The sequence below is a fragment of the Otolemur garnettii genome, unplaced genomic scaffold, assembly GCF_000181295.1.
Source record: "Otolemur garnettii isolate 467f Iridium unplaced genomic scaffold, OtoGar3 scaffold00039, whole genome shotgun sequence".
Classification (NCBI taxonomy): Eukaryota; Metazoa; Chordata; class Mammalia; order Primates; family Galagidae; genus Otolemur; species Otolemur garnettii.
Genome location: NW_003852434.1, coordinates 6721018 through 6739639, shown reverse-complemented (window position 1 = coordinate 6739639; position 18622 = coordinate 6721018). Strand labels below are relative to the sequence as shown.

General features: G+C 39.8%; 1 protein-coding gene across 1 annotated transcript in view; it reads right to left on the bottom strand.

The window, feature by feature from the left end:
- LIN54 (lin-54 DREAM MuvB core complex component) overlaps nucleotides 1-18622 on the bottom strand; it is an 81181-nt gene that overhangs the window by 10717 nt on the left and 51842 nt on the right. The window contains exons 5-9 of the mRNA XM_003790111.3: nucleotides 9435-9651; nucleotides 5164-5237; nucleotides 4233-4430; nucleotides 2495-2586; nucleotides 1390-1461 (exon numbers count right to left, since the gene is read on the bottom strand). Coding sequence (XP_003790159.1) covers nucleotides 1390-1461; nucleotides 2495-2586; nucleotides 4233-4430; nucleotides 5164-5237; nucleotides 9435-9651 — 653 coding nt within the window. The remainder of the gene's footprint in view (nucleotides 1-1389; nucleotides 1462-2494; nucleotides 2587-4232; nucleotides 4431-5163; nucleotides 5238-9434; nucleotides 9652-18622) is intronic.

Sequence of the window (18622 nt, the reverse complement as noted above, 5' to 3'; positions counted from 1 at the left end):
GGAGTGCTAGGATTATAGGTGTGAGCCATAGTGCCCAAAGTAAGTGATTTCAAAAGTCCTGAAAAAGGAAAAAGACTGACTATATTCTAACAGTGGGACCTATGCACTTGAGCTAACCGTGGATTCTAAGCCCCAGTAAATCCAATGTTTTCCTTTTTTCTTTTTTTTTTTGAGACAGAGCCTCAAGCTGTTACCCTCGGCAGAGTACCCTGGCATCACAGCTCACAGCCACCTCCAACTCCTGGGCTCAAGCCATTCTTCTGCCTCTGCCTCCCAAGTAGCTGGGACTACAGGCACCCGCCACAATGCCCAGCCATTCTTTTTTGGTTGCAGCCATCATTGTTGTTTGGCAGGCCTGGGCTGGATTCGAACCGGCCAGCTCAGGTGTATATGGCTGGCACCTTAGCCGCTTGAGCCACAAGCACCGAGCCTTTTTTTTTTTTTCTTGAGACAGAGCCTCACTTTGTTCCCCCTGGTAGAGTGCCATGGTGTCACAGCTCACACCAACCTCAAACTCTTGAGCTTAAGTGATTCTCTTGCCTCAGCCTCCCAAGTAGCCCAACGCCCAGCTATTTTTGTTGTTGTTGTTGTTGCAGTTGTCATTGTTGTTTAGCTTGCCTGGGCCAGGTTTGAACCCATCAACCTGGAGGTATGTGGCCAGTGCCCTACCCACTGAGCTATAGGCGCCGCCCAAGACCAGTGTTTTTCATTTAACTATTTCATGTAAAATGTTTTCACTTAAAGCTAATAAGCAAATTAATCATCTGATGACATTTAAAACTTCTCCAAGTATCATCTCACTTAAGAGACCAAACAGAAGGGTCGCAAGTAAGACCCAACTTATTAAGGGCAGAAACCACATCTGTCTCATGCTGATATGTCCATACCCCCTACTCCAGGGACTCATGTATGGTAAAGACTAAAATTATTTCTTTCTGAATGAATGAAAGAATATTTTTACACTGCCATATAAAGGCATTCACTTGTATGTTCATTTACATTACTTAGGCTTATGAAATTGGTCTGTTAAGAATTTTTTTTTTTGAGATAGAGTTTCATGTCATCCTCGGTAGAGTGCTGTGGCATCAACAGCTCACAGCAACCTCAAACTCTTGGACTTAAGCAATTCTCTTGCTTCAGCCTCCCAAGTAACTGGGACTACAGGCACCTGCCACAACACCTGGATATTTTTTGGTTGTAGTTGTCACTGATGTTTGGTAGGCCGGGGCTAGATTCAAACCTGCCACCTATGGTATATGTGGCTGGTGCCCTAGTCGGTTGAATTACAGGCGCCGATCCAGGTTTGTTAAGAATTTTTAGTTAACTTCCTTTATCTTTAAGAGCAGTTCTATTTATATCAAATGAGCAAACAATAGCAAAAACACTTACAATTTCAAACATAGCGATTTTGTACAGTTACAGGGCTTTCTGGGTCGACTGGCAGACTCTGATGGGATTATACTGTACAGATACAAAATAAACATATATATTTTAATCAATTAGCAGTAACTATTTTTTTTTTTTTTTTAGACAGAGCCTCAAGCTGTCCCCCTAGGTAGAGGGCTGTGGCATCACAGCTCACAGCAACCTCTAACTCCTGGGCTCAAGCGAGTTTCCTCCTCAGCCTCTCAAGTAGCTGGGACCACAGGTGCCCGCCACAACACCTGGCTATTTTTTGGTTGCAGCCATCATTGTTGTTTTGGTGGGCCCGGGCTGGATTCGAACCCGCCACCTTAGGTGTATATAGCTGGTGCCTTAGCCACATGAGCCACAGGCGCCAAGCCAGCAGTAACTATTTAAAATTAGAACTCTCCAACCTATAAATTCCTCTGAAAATAAAGCTTTAACAAATGTATCCATCCTTAATAAAATTTTGCTTTGTTGTTTTATTTATATTAAGTTCAAAGACAAGTTGTAACAAGAAAGGTAAAGAGCCAAAGTATGAAATAATTTTTTTTAAAAAGTTATCAATAGCTACTAAAGAACACTCCATAAATACTCTTCCTTCTAAGCAAACCAAAGCTGAAATTTCCTCAAAACTCTTGGGATTCAACTGTAAAAGGCAGTGAGGAGAAAGGGATGTGTGCATGTGGACTGTTTCCAGGTAATTAATTAAGTGCTGCTTCTGAGCTGCTCTGAGATTGCAAAGACAACAATCAGTAGATAAACAACAACAAAAGAACACCTAACATAACAATTTAAAAACAGTGAACATCATTTAAAAAACATTCAGAAGGAAAGAGACTAACAAGCAAATATGGCAAAATTGGTGAATCTGAGTAAATATTTGGGAGCTCTTTGACTATTTCTGTAACTTTTCTATTTGAAATATTTCAAAATAAAAAGTACTTTAGAGGCATGCACATATGGTTTTAATGAGAAAAAAATTAAATAGAATGTATTTTGTATTTTGGAATATATATATTTAATGGAATACATAATTTAAGTTAAGCTGATCCAACAAACTTAATTTACATATTTTCAAAATACTCACCCGTTGAATGGAAGCCTTGCCTGGGTCTGGATACCAGATGTTCCAGTGAAGTTAGAGTTGCTTGCTATAGACACATATGAAGACTGCTGTAGCTACATGTAAGGAAAGGTTATTTTAGATCATATTTGCAAAAATGGATAATACTCTAAAATATGATGATCAGTAAGAAACACAAATTCATATACTAAAACAAGAAAAACATAGGCTCGGCGCCTATAGCTCAACCGGCTAAGGCGCCAGCCACGTACACCTAAGGTGGCGGGTTCGAATCCCCAGCCCGGACCCGCCAAAAACAACAATGACGGCTGCAACCAAAAAAAATAGCCGGGCGTTGTGGCGGGCGCCTGTAGTCCCAGCTACTTGGGAGGCGGAGGCAGGAGACTCGCTTGAGCCCAGGAGTTGGAGGTTGCTGTGAGCTGTAATGCCACGGTACTCTGCCCAGGGGGACAGCTTGAGGCTCTGTCTTAAAAAAAAAAAAAAAAAAGAAAAGAAAAACATAACAGAGAATTTCATACCAACAGCTACTTCATGGAGCTCTTTTAAAAACCCAAACCAATACTACAAGTGAAAATAATGTGACCATTTTACGTACTATATAAAATAAATATAAAGAAATTCCCAGAGAAGTAGTATGTTGGAATTATAGGAAATTCTAAGTGAATATCCTGAATATCTCAAAAAAAAACAAAGTTTCTATGTTATGCTGATTTCTAAATGTAAGAAATGTTAATGATAAAAATACTGAACACTAATTTTTTTATTTTTTATTTTTTTGAGGCAGAGTCTTACTTTATCGACCTGGGGAGAGGGCCATGGTATCATAGCTCACAGCAACCTCAAGCTCTTGAACTCAAGAGATCCTCTTGCCTCAGTGTCCTGAGTAGCTGAGACTAGAGGTGCCCACCACAACACCCAGCTAGTTTTTCTATTTTTAGAAACAGAGTCTTGCTTTTGCTCAGGGTGGTCTCGAACTCCTGAGCTCAAGCAATTGAGCCCTAGCCTCCCTGTATGCTAGGATTACAGGTGTGAGACACCCTCTCTAGCCATGAACACAATTTTTTTTATCATTAGCCATATAACATACCCCAAAGTATATTTTATTTAAAGTATGTGTGTAAGTTTTAGTTTCCCTCTCAGATTATATCTAAGTTGATAAATTCAACAGCTTAGAACACAGGGCTAATCTGTTTGATCGTAACATGACAAAAGAAACTTCTGTATGTATCTGCTCTGTGGAAGTAGCAGTTCTAACCCAAGCCAGCCAGCTGGATAGTATATGGCTTTCATTCTAAAGACCAGATGAGAGTGGACAGATTACAAAAGATCTGTCACCTGGAACTCGATTTCACAGTTTATTGTCCAAGCATAAGTCTGTGGCATCATATTCATGTGTGAGGAAGAGTTTTATTATCGTTGTACTATTTTCTAAATTCATTTGGACTATACTGATTTTAACTTCAACTTACTTTCTCTGGTATTTCCATAGGCTTGCCCTCTCACCAAGCTGCTCTCAGCTCCAAATTGTCTGACTTGCATATCTGCCTTGTGTTGTATATTTCTAAATGCTAAAGATACACAGAAATAAACTCAAAAGTTTTTGATAATATTTCAAAATTCTGGAGAGAGCCGTTTTAATACTACGTTAGATGTTTTTGAGTATTTCAGAATGTGATACCACTGCACATATTAGAGACAATTTCCACTTCTGGAAGTCAATGACTTCATTTTTTTGACATACCTGAGTAACATACTGAGCTGGAAGCACTGCATAGCCCACATTCCCCGTTCCCGGGGCTGGCGCCAGGACAGTGCCTGGTGGCAGGTTGGTGAGATTGGGCTGAATCTGCGGCAGTGGTGTGGCAGGCATGATAAGCCGTTGCTGTGGCTGGCTAGTAGTTACGATCTGTGAAGTTGGGTTGATTGGTTTGGGAACAACCTAAAAATAAAGGACAAATATTAATGATCACAAAAATAAATTTTATAGCTACTCAATTCAAGACAAATCTCTTGTACCTAAATCTGAACTTTCAATTTAAAAAGTAAACTGTTGGCTAGGCAAGGTGGCTCTCACTTGTAATCCTAGCACTCTGGGAGGCCGAGGCAGGAGGATAAACTGAGCAAAAAGCAAGACCCTGTCTCTATTGAAAATAGAAAAACTAGCCAGATGTTGGCTCGGTGCCTGTTGCTCAAGCAGCTAGGGAGCCAGACACACGCACTAGGACTGGTGGGTTCAAACTCTACCCAGGCCTGCCAAACCACAATGACAACTACAATGTTTTTATGTAGCTGGGTGTTGTGGCAGGTGCCTATAGTCCTAGTTACTTAGGAGGCTGAGGCGAGGGAATCACTTAAGCCCAAGAGTTTGAGGTTGCTGTGATGTGTAACACTATGGCACTCTACCAAGGATGACGTAATGAGACTCTATCTCAAAACAAAACAAAACAAAAAACCCCAAACTACCCAGGTGTCCTGGCGGGCACCTGTAGTCCTAGCTACTTGGGAGGCTGAGGCAAGAGGATCACTTGAGCCCAAGAGTGTGAGGTTTCTGTGAGCTATGATGTTACGGCACTCTACCCAAGGTGACAGAGTGAGACTGTCTCAAAATAAATAAATAAATTAATTAATTAAATTGCCTATTTGGGAAAAGCTGAGAAGTTATGGTTACTCACTTGTTTGACAGCCTGAGCTGAGACAATTGGAACTGACATCCGCACTGGGGTTGTATTAACAACCACTGGCTTTGCTTTTTAAAAAAGGAAAAAACAAATATGAGCAATTTATTTACAGAAACTAGCATTTCAAACACCTAAGAGTACTCAGCTCTCCCAAGTTATCCTCAGGAAAGAACTTAAAGAATCCCATTTGTTTCCTATTTTTTAAGCGACCTTTATTCAGGACAGCTACCTTTCAAAATTACTTACCTCATCGACCAGAGAACTTATATCTAAAATAGCTATAAAGGGATTTGTTCTGTGAAGTTTGGATTCAGTTTAGAGGCCCTACTTGGGCATCTGGAGGGCCACAGGTGACCTTGAGGCCATAAGTTCTCCACCCCAGCCTATCTACTTTATAAAAGAATATTTGTAGGTTCAAGACATTTTATTGAAAATATTTCACGAAGGCTTGGGAGCAGTAGCTTATCCCTGTAATCCTAACACTCTGGGAGGCTGTGGCAGGGGGATTGCTTGAACTCACAGGTTGGAGACCAGCCTGAGCAAAAGCAAGACCCTGTCTCTACCAAATATAGAAAAAGTTAGGCAAAGAGGATCTATTGAGCCCAAGAGTTGGAGGCTGCTGTGAGCTACAATACCGTGGCACTCTACCCAGGGCAATGGCTTGTGACTCTGTCTCAAAAAAAAAAAAAGAAAGAAAGAAAGAAAGAAAGAAAAAGAAAATACTTCATGGGGCCGGACGAGGTGGCTCACACCTGTAATCCTAGCACTCTGGGAGCCCAAGGGGAGTGGATTGCCTGAGATCATAGGTTCAAGACCAGCCTGAGCCAGAGCAACACCCATCTCTAAAAATACCTGGGCATTGTGGCGGGCACCTGTAGTCCCAGATACTTGGGAGGCTGTGGCAAGAGAATCGCTTGAGCCCAAGAGTTTGAGGTTGCTGTGAGCTATGATGCCACAGCACTCTACCCAGGGCACAGCTTAAGATTCTGTCTCAAAACAAAACAAAACAAAAAAACAGAGAATTTTATGGTATATATGAATTACGTCCCAACAAGGTTGTTACAAAAAAAAGAGTATATGACCACAAAATAAAGGAGCCAATCTGATACCCAACGTAAAGTTATCCCGTTTATACCCAACCATTAGAAAAGATATGATAACCATTGTAGACTGGTCTGAGCAATATTAGAAGGAATTAAAAGGTGAGCCTGAATTTATGCTTGGAACATAGAGAGTGGACTCCCTCAACCACCTGCTCCTTGGAGCGGAGATGATGGTCCCCCATTCCGGAAGCATACAAAGCAGAAGCCAACCACCAGTGGAATATAAGAACTTCCTGGTGGTCCTGAGAAGTAAAAGGAAGGGGTGTGATCTCCCTCAGTCACAATAAATGGAAAAATGTCCCTCCTCCCTCTCCCCCGACATGCACAAATGTGTGTACACTTGTAAACCCCACCCCCACCCCGGAAACTACCCAAGTGTAGGAACTCAAGTTTGCGTAGGTTTGGCATCTGCATGCTGAGTTTTGACTGAGGTCTAGGGAATGAGGAAAATGTAAAATGAAGTGGTCTTAGAAGAGAGTACCATAAAATCTCTAGGGAAAGGGATGGCATATAACTAAGGCACAGGTCTGTTTCTCTTCCTCCTTACCTTAGCACACAGTGCTAACTACTATTGCAGTTCTCATAGATGCTGCCATACTCTTTTATTTTTTAGTCTTTAGAAGGAACTCTGAACAATCCTTTAGAATAGCCTCCTTCCAAACTTCAGAAACCATACCTGCAAGTGTTTGAGGCTTTTTACTTTCTTGAATTGATTTCCTCTTACCAAGATGGTATATTCTGAAAAGGTTAACTATGGTACTCCCCTGGGTCCTTCTACTATGCTGCCTACCATTAAGACCTTAATTAACGTGGTGGAGCCTTAGAACATTGGTTCTTGTACCACTTTTGGAAGAAAATGTTCAAGAGGAGCCCAATTTCCCTTGGCATTTAAGTATATCTCTCGTAAGGAATTAGGGCTCAGGCCCGTGGGTCAGTGGTTGGGGCGCTGGCCACATACAGCAGGGCTGGCAGTTCGAACCCGGCCCAGGCCAGCTAAACAACAGTGACAACTACAACCAAAAAATAGCCAGGCATTGTAGTGGGCACCTATAGTCCCAGCTACTTGGTAGGCTGAGGCAAGAGAATGGCTGAAGCCCAAGAGTTTGAGGTTGCTGTGAACTGTGACACCACAGCACTCTACCAAGGGCAACACAGTGAGACTCTGTCTCAAAAAAAAAGAAAGAAAGAAATTAGGCCCTTAAGATAGATTAATACATTTGATAAACTAGAGCAAATATTTAGTGTATCTCTAATAAAAATTATAAATTTAACTCATTATTCCTGTGAAATTATATTATATATATCTAGATCTCTTATGGTATAAGAGAGAAAGACAAAAAGAGAAAAATATAAATGGATAAAAGGGGAACTGCCTGGGTGGGAAGTGTGTGGGTGGGAGGAGGATACTGAGACAGTGAGGTGAAGGAGGCTAGAGGGGAAAATGGAAAGGCCAAGGTGAAGGTAAACAGCAAAAGAAGGAAGCAGCAAGGAAGCAGAAGTGAGATGAGGGGCTGCCAGGAAAGAAAGAAGAAAGGAGAAGCAGAGACAGGCAGGAAGACAGACAGAAAGCTAGAAAGAAGGCACCAGTCCACTCTGCATTGGGAAGGTCCCTTTCCTCCCTCCGCCCCTGTGTGCTCAGCTCCCTCTTCCTTACACTCAGTCTTGCTAATGAGTAAATTAATGTTAACATTCATTAGGATTAATCCATTAAACGGATTCTCAGAATACTATACACACAGAAACACAAATAAAGGGACTACAACCCATATCTCTAATAACTGCCTTATACTGTGAAACCTAAGTAGACTGGACTTGGAGCATTTCTATCAGTATCCTGCTAACTTTAAGTACTGAGAAAATATAAAATTTGATTCCCTTAGTCAACGATATGCAAGTTTCATTTGTTTTCTTATTAAGAATATTAGGATAATGATTTTCTTCTAAAATCAGTTTACAGAGGAATTAGAAAATATAATTACTGGATGTGCCTAAAGTGATATGAAAACATACCAGAATACTGGTCACTCCATTTCCTCCTTTCAGTAATTTGAAAAAGAAGTAGTTTTTTCCTTCTACAGTGACCTAGCCATCAGCAATAAATAGATCTAAACCTCTGATCTCTTCATAAAAAGGAAGAGTAACCAACTGGTCTTTAATTCTTCTATTTACTTCCCATGAACAATACATCATAGGTTTGCTATCAACTGCTTTTTTTTTTGAGACAGAGCCTCAAGCTGTCCCCCTGGGTAGAGTGCCATGGCATCACAGCTCACAGCAACCTCCAACTCCTGGGCTCAAGCGAGTCTCCTGCCTCCGCCTCCCAAGTAGCTGGGACCACAGGCGCCCGCCACAACGCCCGGCCATTTTTTGGTTGCAGCCATCATTGTTGTTTGGCGGGCCTGGGCTGGGGATTTGAACCCGCCACCTTCAGTGTATGTGGCTGGCGCCTTAGCCGCTTGAGCCACAGGCACCGAACCCTATCAACTGCTTTTTGACAGAAGATAAAGCAGTCTTCTAAGGAACAACTTAAACCTACAAAATACCATGATCCTTTCATGCCATTCAATTTTTTCAAGTAGATAAGTATGGAGAAATTGTTAGATACGTGCCTGTGTATATGTACCAGGGAGTAGGAGGGTTAAACACAAACACAGAAAATAGAGAGGCGACAACACATAGGAACACCCTCCAGAAAAAATATATGTGAACAAAACACAACAGTTTAATTTTTAGCAATTATAGATTCAAAATAAGTAAAAGCTGAAAATTATATGAAGTTCTTACTTTTCATTTATTTGTCATTTCGACCAACCCAAACCCTATCAAGGAGATTAATAATTTAGAAAACAAATAATTTGGTTACCTTTAAATCTGTCACACTGGTATAAAAGGTAGGTTTTTAAAGCAGCAAAAAGGCTAACAAATGAACGAGCTATTATTACTGGTATTATACTAACAGTACACAGTGTACCAACTTCAAACAGAAGGAATACTATAGTTATATAAAACTCTGATTCTATTTCTTTGCCTCCTGTAACAGCCACTGATTCAAACTCTCAGCTGAAATGCCACACTTAATCAGGACTTTAACAAGAAAAGGACCAATGTTCTTGAATAATGTTAAAACAATTAATTACTACTTAAAAAAAAATGGTTACTAACCTTGCTGAAGAGGCTGAGTGTTCGTACTGGGATTCTGACTGACTGGCTGAGTTGAGCTACTGGCTGTTGTGGCAGTAACAAGACGAACATAATGAAACTTGCTTCCAGGCACTTGAATCTGCTGGACATTGGGAGCAGTTGCCAGAGGAATGATTGTTTTAAACTGTGATGTGCTCACTCCTCCAACAGTGATGGTCTGCACAGTTGACTTCACTGCCTATTAAACAATACAATATGGCTATCATTAATCTGGGATTTAACTTTCCAACCCCTTGTAATTTATGACAATCTCTCAAGTAATAAAATATTTTCCTGTATTTCATCAAAAGCTGTTGAAAGGAACAACCTGTTCAAAGAGAAATGAAAAGAACAGTAATGAATACAGGAATAAAACCAAAATTAATGAGTTCTACCTTTCTTCTCTAGTAGATAACATCCTTGGTGGTCCCGATCATATGACTTGCTATGAAGAAATCATTACTTACTTTATACGAACTTACACAGTTTTTTAATACCAGGTAAATATTACAAGAAAAGGGTGATTTTAAAACTTCCAGAATTGGCTTGGCATCCATAACTCAGTGGTTAGGGCACTGGCCATATACACGGGGGCTGGCAAGTTTGAACCCGCCCTGGGCCTGCTAAACAACAATGATGACAATTGCAACAAAAAAATAGCTGGGCATTGTGGTGGGCGCCTGTAGTCCCAGCTACTTGGAAGGCTGAGGCAAGGCTGAGACTCGAGCCCAAGAGTCTGAGGTTGCTGTGAGCTGTGACGCCACAGTGAGACTCTGTCTCAAAAAAAAAAAAAAAAACAACAACTCCCAGAATTAAGTCCCACATTCAATACAGAGAAAAAAGGATACAGATGGTTGGTGTTATTGCTACCCAACAAATTAACTATGACAAATTTTACATTCCCATATCTACAGGAGGAAGAAACTAAAAAGAAAAGCCCATCTTATACCTCTGTCAAGTCCAGTGATTTCTAAACAGCTTATAGGCCGGGTATGGTGGCATTGTGCTGGGCACCTATAGTCTCAGCTACTTGGGAGGCTGAGGCAAGAGAATCGCTTAAGCCCAAGAGTTTGAGGTTGCTGTGAACTGTGATGCCATGGCCCTCTACCAAGGGCTACAAAGTGAGACTCTGTCTCAAAAAATAAACAAACAAACAGCTTATAATATTCCCTAGGAACAAAAATACCTACTAGCATATGGGCAGGAGGCCAAATTCAGTCCCAAAGTACCCCAGTTTTATTTGTCTGGGGAACTCATTTGGAGTGAATCAGGTCTGAGTCAATATAACAATTTTAATTAATTAAAATGATTTAATCATTTAAAATTGAGGATTAACACTAATCCTCTCCCTCAGTCTGAAAGAAAGCAAGAGGACTTCCCTAAAGCTAAGATGGAACATTGCAGGAGCGCAGAACAGACTAGTCTTCTCACGTGTCACTGGCTGATGTTTAACCAACACATAACACACTGCTGGACAAAGTTCAAACGAGTCTCCAATAGTTATATAGTATTATTTTTATAAATAAAGAATTACACCCCTGCCTAGACTGTAAAAGCTCTTATGCTAAAAGACAACTGATATATGATAGAAGAAACCTATATCCATTATGTGGATAATTACTTCTGAAATAGGAATTTTGAAAACTTGGAACATTTTCATAAAAGACCAAGGGAAAGAAAAAAGAATGCCATTTGTATTGGAAACTGCAGTCAATGGAAATTACTTCAGCATAAAATAATTCACATATTACCATTAGGAGATCATGAAAGAGCAGATTGAAAATAAAGATAAGAAATAGCACCATTCCATAAACATTTAACTGTCTATATAACTAAAGTTTATACCTTTAAGCACATTTTTCTTATTTTGGCATTTTAAAGACATTGTCCATTTCAGCATACCTCTTCCTGTTTCTTTTTTAAAAATTACACTTTTTGTGTTTATTTAAGGTATACAATATGGTGTTATGACATACACATTGATAGTAAAAGGTTTACTATTAATATAATAAGGAAAATTAACATAGCTATCCATCATCTTCTATAATTGCCCTTTTTTGTGGCAAGATCTACACGTTTAGCAAAAATGCCAAATACAGTACCATTTTATTACCTATAGTCCTCGTGTTGTATATGAAATCTCTATCCTTGTTTATCTTACTTATCCATTACTTTATGTCCTCCAACCTACATCTCCTCCCTTCTTCTGCCTCCAATCCTTCCCCATAATCACTGTTTTATTCTCTCTGTATATTTAACTATTTTTTTTTGAGATTCTACAGGTAAGTGTTATCGTGTAATATTTTTCTTTCTGGGTCTGGCTTATATCACTTAGCATAATGCCACCAGGTGCATTCATGTTATAGCAAATGGCAAGATTTTCTTTTTAAGGCTGAACAATATCCTATTGTATATATAACATTTCTTTTTCTCTTTTTTTTTTTGTAGTTATTATTGTCGTTTGGCAGGCTGGGCCAGTTCCGAACCCACCCACTCTGGTGTTTGTGGCTGGTGCCCTAGCCACTGAGCTACAGGTGCCAAGCCTGTATATATGACATTTCATCACAGATTGTTTATCTGTTCACCCACTGTGGACAGTTAGGTTGTTTCCATATCTTGGCTCTTGTGAATTATGCTGCAATAAACATGAGAGAGCAAATACCTTCACAAGGTAGAGGACAGAGATCTTCACAAGGTGTCAATTTCATTTTCTTTGGGTTGAGTCCCAGAAGGAGGTTTACTGGGTATTTCTATTTTTAATTTCTTTAGAAACCCCCATAGATTCTTCATAATGGCTGTACCAACCTACATTCTCACCTACAGTGTACCAGGGATCCTTTTTCTCAACACTCTTGCCAGTATTTGCTATCTTCTTACTTTTTAATAACAGCATCCTAATGGGTATGAGGTTATTTCATAGCAGTTTTGATGTGTGTTTCCCTGATGATTAATAATGTTAAGCACCTTTTCATTTGTCTGTTGGCCACTTTTATCTTATCTTTGGAGAAATGTCTATTCAGGCCCTTTGCCTATTTTTTAACCAGGTTATTTGTTTCTCTGCTATTGAGTTGTAAGAATTCTTTATAAATTTAGGTATTAATCTCTTATTAGATATATGGTTTAAAAATAGTTCTTCCCAATTCTTAGGCCATTCATTTTGTATTTCAATTGCCATACAGAAGTTTTTCACTTTGACGCAATCCCATCTCTTTCTGTTTGCTTTTGTAGCCTGAGCTTTTGGTGTGGTATCCAAAAATTCATTGCCAACGCCAATATCTGGGAGCTTTCCTCCTAGGTCCTCTTCTAAGAGTTTCATAATTTCAAGTCTTCCATTTAGGTCTTTTATTCATTTTTGTTTATGGTGTAAGGATCTAATTTAATTCTTCAGCATGTGGAAATCCAGGTTTCCCTCCATTTATTAAACTGACTCTTATTTCCCCATTGTGTCCTCTTGGTGTCCTTGTCAAAATTTAGTTGACCTTATTTGTGTTTGGATTTATCTCTGGGGTGTCCGTTCTGTTCCACTGGTCTATGTGTCTGTTTTTATGCCAATATTATACTGTTTTGACTACTATAGTTTTGTAATATAATTTTAAATCAGCAATTATGATGCCTCCAACTTTTTCTTTCTCAAAATGGTTTTGACTATTTGGGGTCTTTTGTGGTTCCATTTGAATTTTTTTTTGGTAGAGACAAAGTCTCGCTTTATCACCCTTGGTAGAGTGTCGTGGCATCACACAGCTCACAGCAACCTCCAACTCCTGGGCTTATGGTGATTCTCCTGCCTCAGCCTCCCGAGTAGCTGGGACTACAGGCACCTACCACAACGCCCAGCTATTTTTCTTTGTTGCAATTTGGCCAGGGTTGGGCTTGAACCTGCCACACTTGGTATATGGGGCCGGCACCCAACCCACTGAGCCACAGGTACCACCCTCCATTTGAATTTTAAGATTGTTTTTTCTATTTCTTTGAAAAATGTCATTGGGACTTTGATTGCATTGAATCTGTATAGTGCTTGGGTAGTATAAACATTTTAACATTATTAATTCTTCTAACCCATGAGCACAGGATATCTTTCCATTTATTTGTGTCTTCTTTAATTTTTTTTATCAAAGTTCTTTTTGTTTGATTTTTCTATATCTTAAATCTCAAGTTACAAATCTTACAAGCTGTACTAATTGGATCCTTTTTTAAAAAAGAACTCTATTTTGGGTGGCACCTGTGGCTCAATGGGGTAGGGCACCAGCCCCATATGCCAGAGGTGGCGGGTTCAAACCCAGCCCCGGCCAAAAACTGCAAAAAAAAAAAAAAAAAACTATATTTTTCATCTGTATATATCTGTTTACATTTAACATAGCTAATTAAACATGTAGCTTTAAATCAATCATTGTATTGTTTCCTATTTAAATCACCTATCCTCTTCTGTTCCTTTTTCATTCATTTCTTGACTTCTTTTTAGTTAAGTGTCTTATTAACTCATTTTCCCAAGTACAAAGTCTGACAATTAAGTTTGCAAATATGTCGCCACGCACTTACATTGGTAGCACTATACAAAAAACTCAGTAAGGTTTTATAACCTCAGTTTATCAGTGTCTCAGTTGTGTTCCTGTCAATGTGTTGCAGTTTGGCCAGGGCTGGGCTTGAACCTGCCACCCTCAGTATATGGGGCTGGCGCCCTTCCCACCGAGCCACAAGTGCCGCCCTCCATTTGAATTTTAAGATTGCTCTGATGAATTTTAAGGTGCTCTGATGAACGATGTTCATTACTGTTGTTGTGTGATTTTGTGTGCTGTTGTGATCAGAGCTTGGATTAGAGCAACAAACATTCATAAATTTCTTGCTAAATCTGGCAAGAGTGTAAATGAAATCAGGGACATATTAGTCTAAGCTTATGGGTATAATGCTATGAAGAAAATGACAGTGTACAAATGGATTAAATGTTTTTCTGAGGGCAGAGAAAGCGTCACTGATGAAGAGAGGTCAGGGCAGCCAGTAATGAGCAAAACTAATGACAATATTGCCAAAATTTGTCAAATTATGTTTCAAAATTGTCACCTGCCTCTAAGAAGCATAACAGAATAAGTAAACAATGATAAACAAACAGGAAAATCTTCACTGAAAATCTTGGCCAACAACTCATGGATCTTGCATCACAATTAATGCACCAGCTCACAAAGCACTGCACACTAGCAATGTCTAAGAGGGAATTTTTATCCAGTAAACAAATAACTGTATTGGAACACCCTTCCTACTCACCTGATCTGGCCCTCAACGACTTTTTTCTTTACCTGAAGATAAAGGAAATATTGAAAGGAAGATATTTTTATGACATTCAGGACATCAAGGTAATACAGTGACAACTCTGATGGTCATTCCAGAAAAGGAGGTTCAAAATTGACTGGGCACTGTGGCTGATGCCTGTAATCCCAGTGAGACTAGCCTAAGCAAGAGTAAGACCCTGTGTCTACTAAAAATAGAAAAACTAACCAGGCATTGTGGCAAGCACCTGTAGTCCCAGCTACTTGGGAGGCTAAGGCAAGAGGATTGCTGGAACCCAGAAGTCTGAGGTTGCTGTGAGCTATGACACCACAGGACTCTACCTAGGGCAACAGAGTAAAACTCTCTCTCCCTAAAAAAAAAAAAGAGGTCCAAAATTGCATTGAAGGGTAGAGTAGGCATAGCTTCCCAAAGGGAGTACTTAGAAAGTGACCATAGTGATATTCAAAAATGAGGTATGTACCATGTTTTCCTGAAAATAAGCCCTAGCAGGAGTTCTATCCATTTGTTAAATATAAGCCCTACCCCAATAATAAGACCTAGTGATGGGTGTGGCTATGCAGCATATCTCATAGCCACACCATGCATTTCGGCGCAGAGAGGAAGACGTCCCCTGAAAATAAGCCCTAGTATGTCTTCTTGAGAAAAAAATAAATATAAGACAGTGTCTTCTTTTCAGGGAAACACAGTAGCACTTTTTTTAGGGTGAGTTCACGAACTTAATTGTCAGCCCTTGTATTAGCTTGTTACTTATACATTTTGTTCCTATTCTTTTAGTGGTTATCTTAAAGATCATAATATACAATTCAGGAGTATAAATCAATACTTTACACACAATCAGACAATGAAAGAACTGTAGTACATCAACACCATTTACTCTTGCCCCATCTTCATGCTGTGTCACACAAAACATATAATTATACATATAATTAAACTTTGATATTCATTTAGCTTCTTCCACAAATTTACCTTTTCTTTGCTTCTCATACCCATGATCCCATGCTTTCACTGGGATCATTCTCCTTCTGTCTAAAAACTTAATGCCCATAGCTCAGCAGTCAGGGTGCCGGCCACATACACTGGGTCTGGTGGGTTTGAACGTGGCTCAGGCCTGCTAAACAACAATGACAACAACAAAAAATAGCCAGGTGTTGTGGCCGGCACCTGTAGTCCCAGCTACTCGGGAGGTTGAGCCAAGAGAATCACTTAAACCCATAAGTTTGAGGTTGCTGTGAGCTATGACGCCACGGCACTACCAAAGGGCAACATAGTGAGACTCTGTCTCAAAAAAAAAAAAAAAATAAATAACTAGTCTTTTCTTTTTGTGTGTCTAATCTGTTAACAAACCCATTTACCATAAATCCATTATTAATCTTACTTAAAAGCTTTCAGTTTGAAAAATACTCATCTGATTTCTTTTTATAGCTTCTAGCTTTCTGCTGAAATTGTTCATCTTGTTAATGAAATTCTTAAATATATTAATCTCAGTTATTCTGAAAGTCTGAGCCTGATTCACCCATTATCAATATCTCTTGGTTTTGAATAATTTGGTTTTGGCTCCTGGAATGTCTGAAAATTTTTAATAAATGCTAGACACTATTTATAAAAAATGAAGATGACAATATGAGGCTCTGAATGATGCTATCTGCCTGGAGAGGATTCACTCTGACTTCTAGCAGGCAGTTAAAAGCAGAGGCAGAGCATCCTGAACCGATCACAACTGAACGAACTTGAAGCTGGGCTTCCATCTTTGTGAGGCCTTGTCTACTTCTGATGCAGTCTTCCTCCATAACACTTCAGTGGCCCCATCTAGAAAAACTTGAGTATTTATCAGAGTTCTTCCTTCTTGGTAGGGTCTGAACTCCAATTTCTGTCCACAGCACTCATAAGAGTGCCAGATCTGCTTAGCCTCTCAACTTTCCACAGTCACTTTCTGCTCACCTTCTCAGTTTCTCAGCCACAACTTACAAATCAGCCATTGCCCCAAGGAGAAGTGTCACAATGAACATCAGGCCGACCTCTCTAGGCTTCCCTTTACTCCAGGATGGTGGCCTCTGAAGTCCTGGCTCCCTTGGTAGATCTCCAATGCCTTCAAACAGATTTTTAAAATATATTTCACTCTGCTTTTTAGTTATTCCTGATGGGAGGGTTGGTCTGCAACAAGCTAGTTCTATAGAGCGCAAAAGAGAAAATCCAGATTGCCAGGGTTTTAATCTAAACCCCACCATTTCTAGTTGTGTGACCTTGCTTAGATATCTAAACTTCTGAATATGTAAAAATCTTGGCTCGGCACCTATAGCTCAACCGGCTAAGGCACCAGCCACGTACACCTAAGGTGGTGGGTTCGAATCCCCAGCCAGGACCCGCCAAACAACAATGACAGCTGCAACCAAAAAATAGCCGGGCGTTGTGGCGGGCGCCTGTGGTCCCAACTACTTGGGAGGCTGAGGCATGAGACTCGCTTGAGCCCAGGAGTTGGAGGTTGCTGTGAGCTGTAATGCCATGGCACTCTACCCAGGGGGACAGCTTGAGGCTCTGTCTCAAAAAAACAATCTTACCTTTCTCATAAGAATGTTGTGAGGATTGAGTTAATTTACATAAATTATAAATAACAGTATGTCACATAGTGCCATGCTTAGTGTGAGTTGCTATTTAAATCACTATCCCTGATATAGATATCAATAATGCCCAGTTTAGATGGAAAAACTGAAGCTCAAAGAGATGAAGTAACTTCCCCAAGGGCACACAGCTAAAAAGTAGCAGAGCCTGAATCAGAAGCAGATCTAACTCCAAAGCCCATTCCCTTAACCAAAACATTACACTCCCTCCTACTTTAGATGCCTGATGAATAGTTACTAAATAATTGAATAATGTAAATAGCATCTAGTCCTTAAGAACTCTATCAAGAACTAACATTACACATCTGCCTCTAAGAAACAAAAAGTATTTTTAATTAGTTGGTATACTGAACAGAAGTATAAACAACATTTTTTAGAATTCTTCAAGTTTAAAAATAATCTTAGAATCACAAGAAGTTACAAAACTAACAGACTTCCCATGTACCCCTCATGCAGCCTCCCCTCACACAATAACATCTTACTAACCATTGAACATTATTAAAACCAGGAAATTAATGATTGGTAAAATACTATAATTAAAGCCACCAGTTGTTGTTCTGTTTTGCTTTTTTTTTTGAGACAGGGTCTTGCTCTGTTGCCTGGGCTGGAGTGCAGTTTATATCATTCTCCACTGGTTTGAATTGTCATCATACCTCACTGCAACCTCAGACTCCCAAGCAGCTTGGACTACAGGTGTGAGCCACCATGACCCACTAATTTTTCTATTTTTTGAAGAGGTGGGGTCGCACTCTTGCTCAGGCTGGTCTTTATCTCTTGAGCTCATGTGATCCTCCCACTTCAGCCCCAAACTGCTGGGATTATAGGCATGAGACACCATGCCTACATATGTTTTAATCTGTACTATTTCCTAAGTCATTTCTATTTTATAGATTAATGTAATTATGTATTTAAGATAATTTCTTTGATCAGTATTTTCCAACTAGCAAATGCTGAAAGTCCTTTCTTTTCTTTTTTTTTTTTTTTTTGAGACAAGAGACTTACTACATCGCCCTCAGTAGAGTGCGGTGGGATCACAGCTCACAGCAACCTCAAAAACTCTTGAGCTCAGGCAATTCTCTTGCCTCAGCCTCCCAAATAGCTGAGACTACAGGCACCTGCAACAACGCCAGGCTATTTTTTTGTTGTAGTTGTCATTGTTTGGCAGGCCCGGATTGGGTTTGAACCCACCAGCTCTGGTGTATGTGGCTGGTGCCTTAGCCCCTGAGATATAGGTGCTGAGCCTAAAAGTCCCTTTTTTTTTTTTTTTTTTTTTTT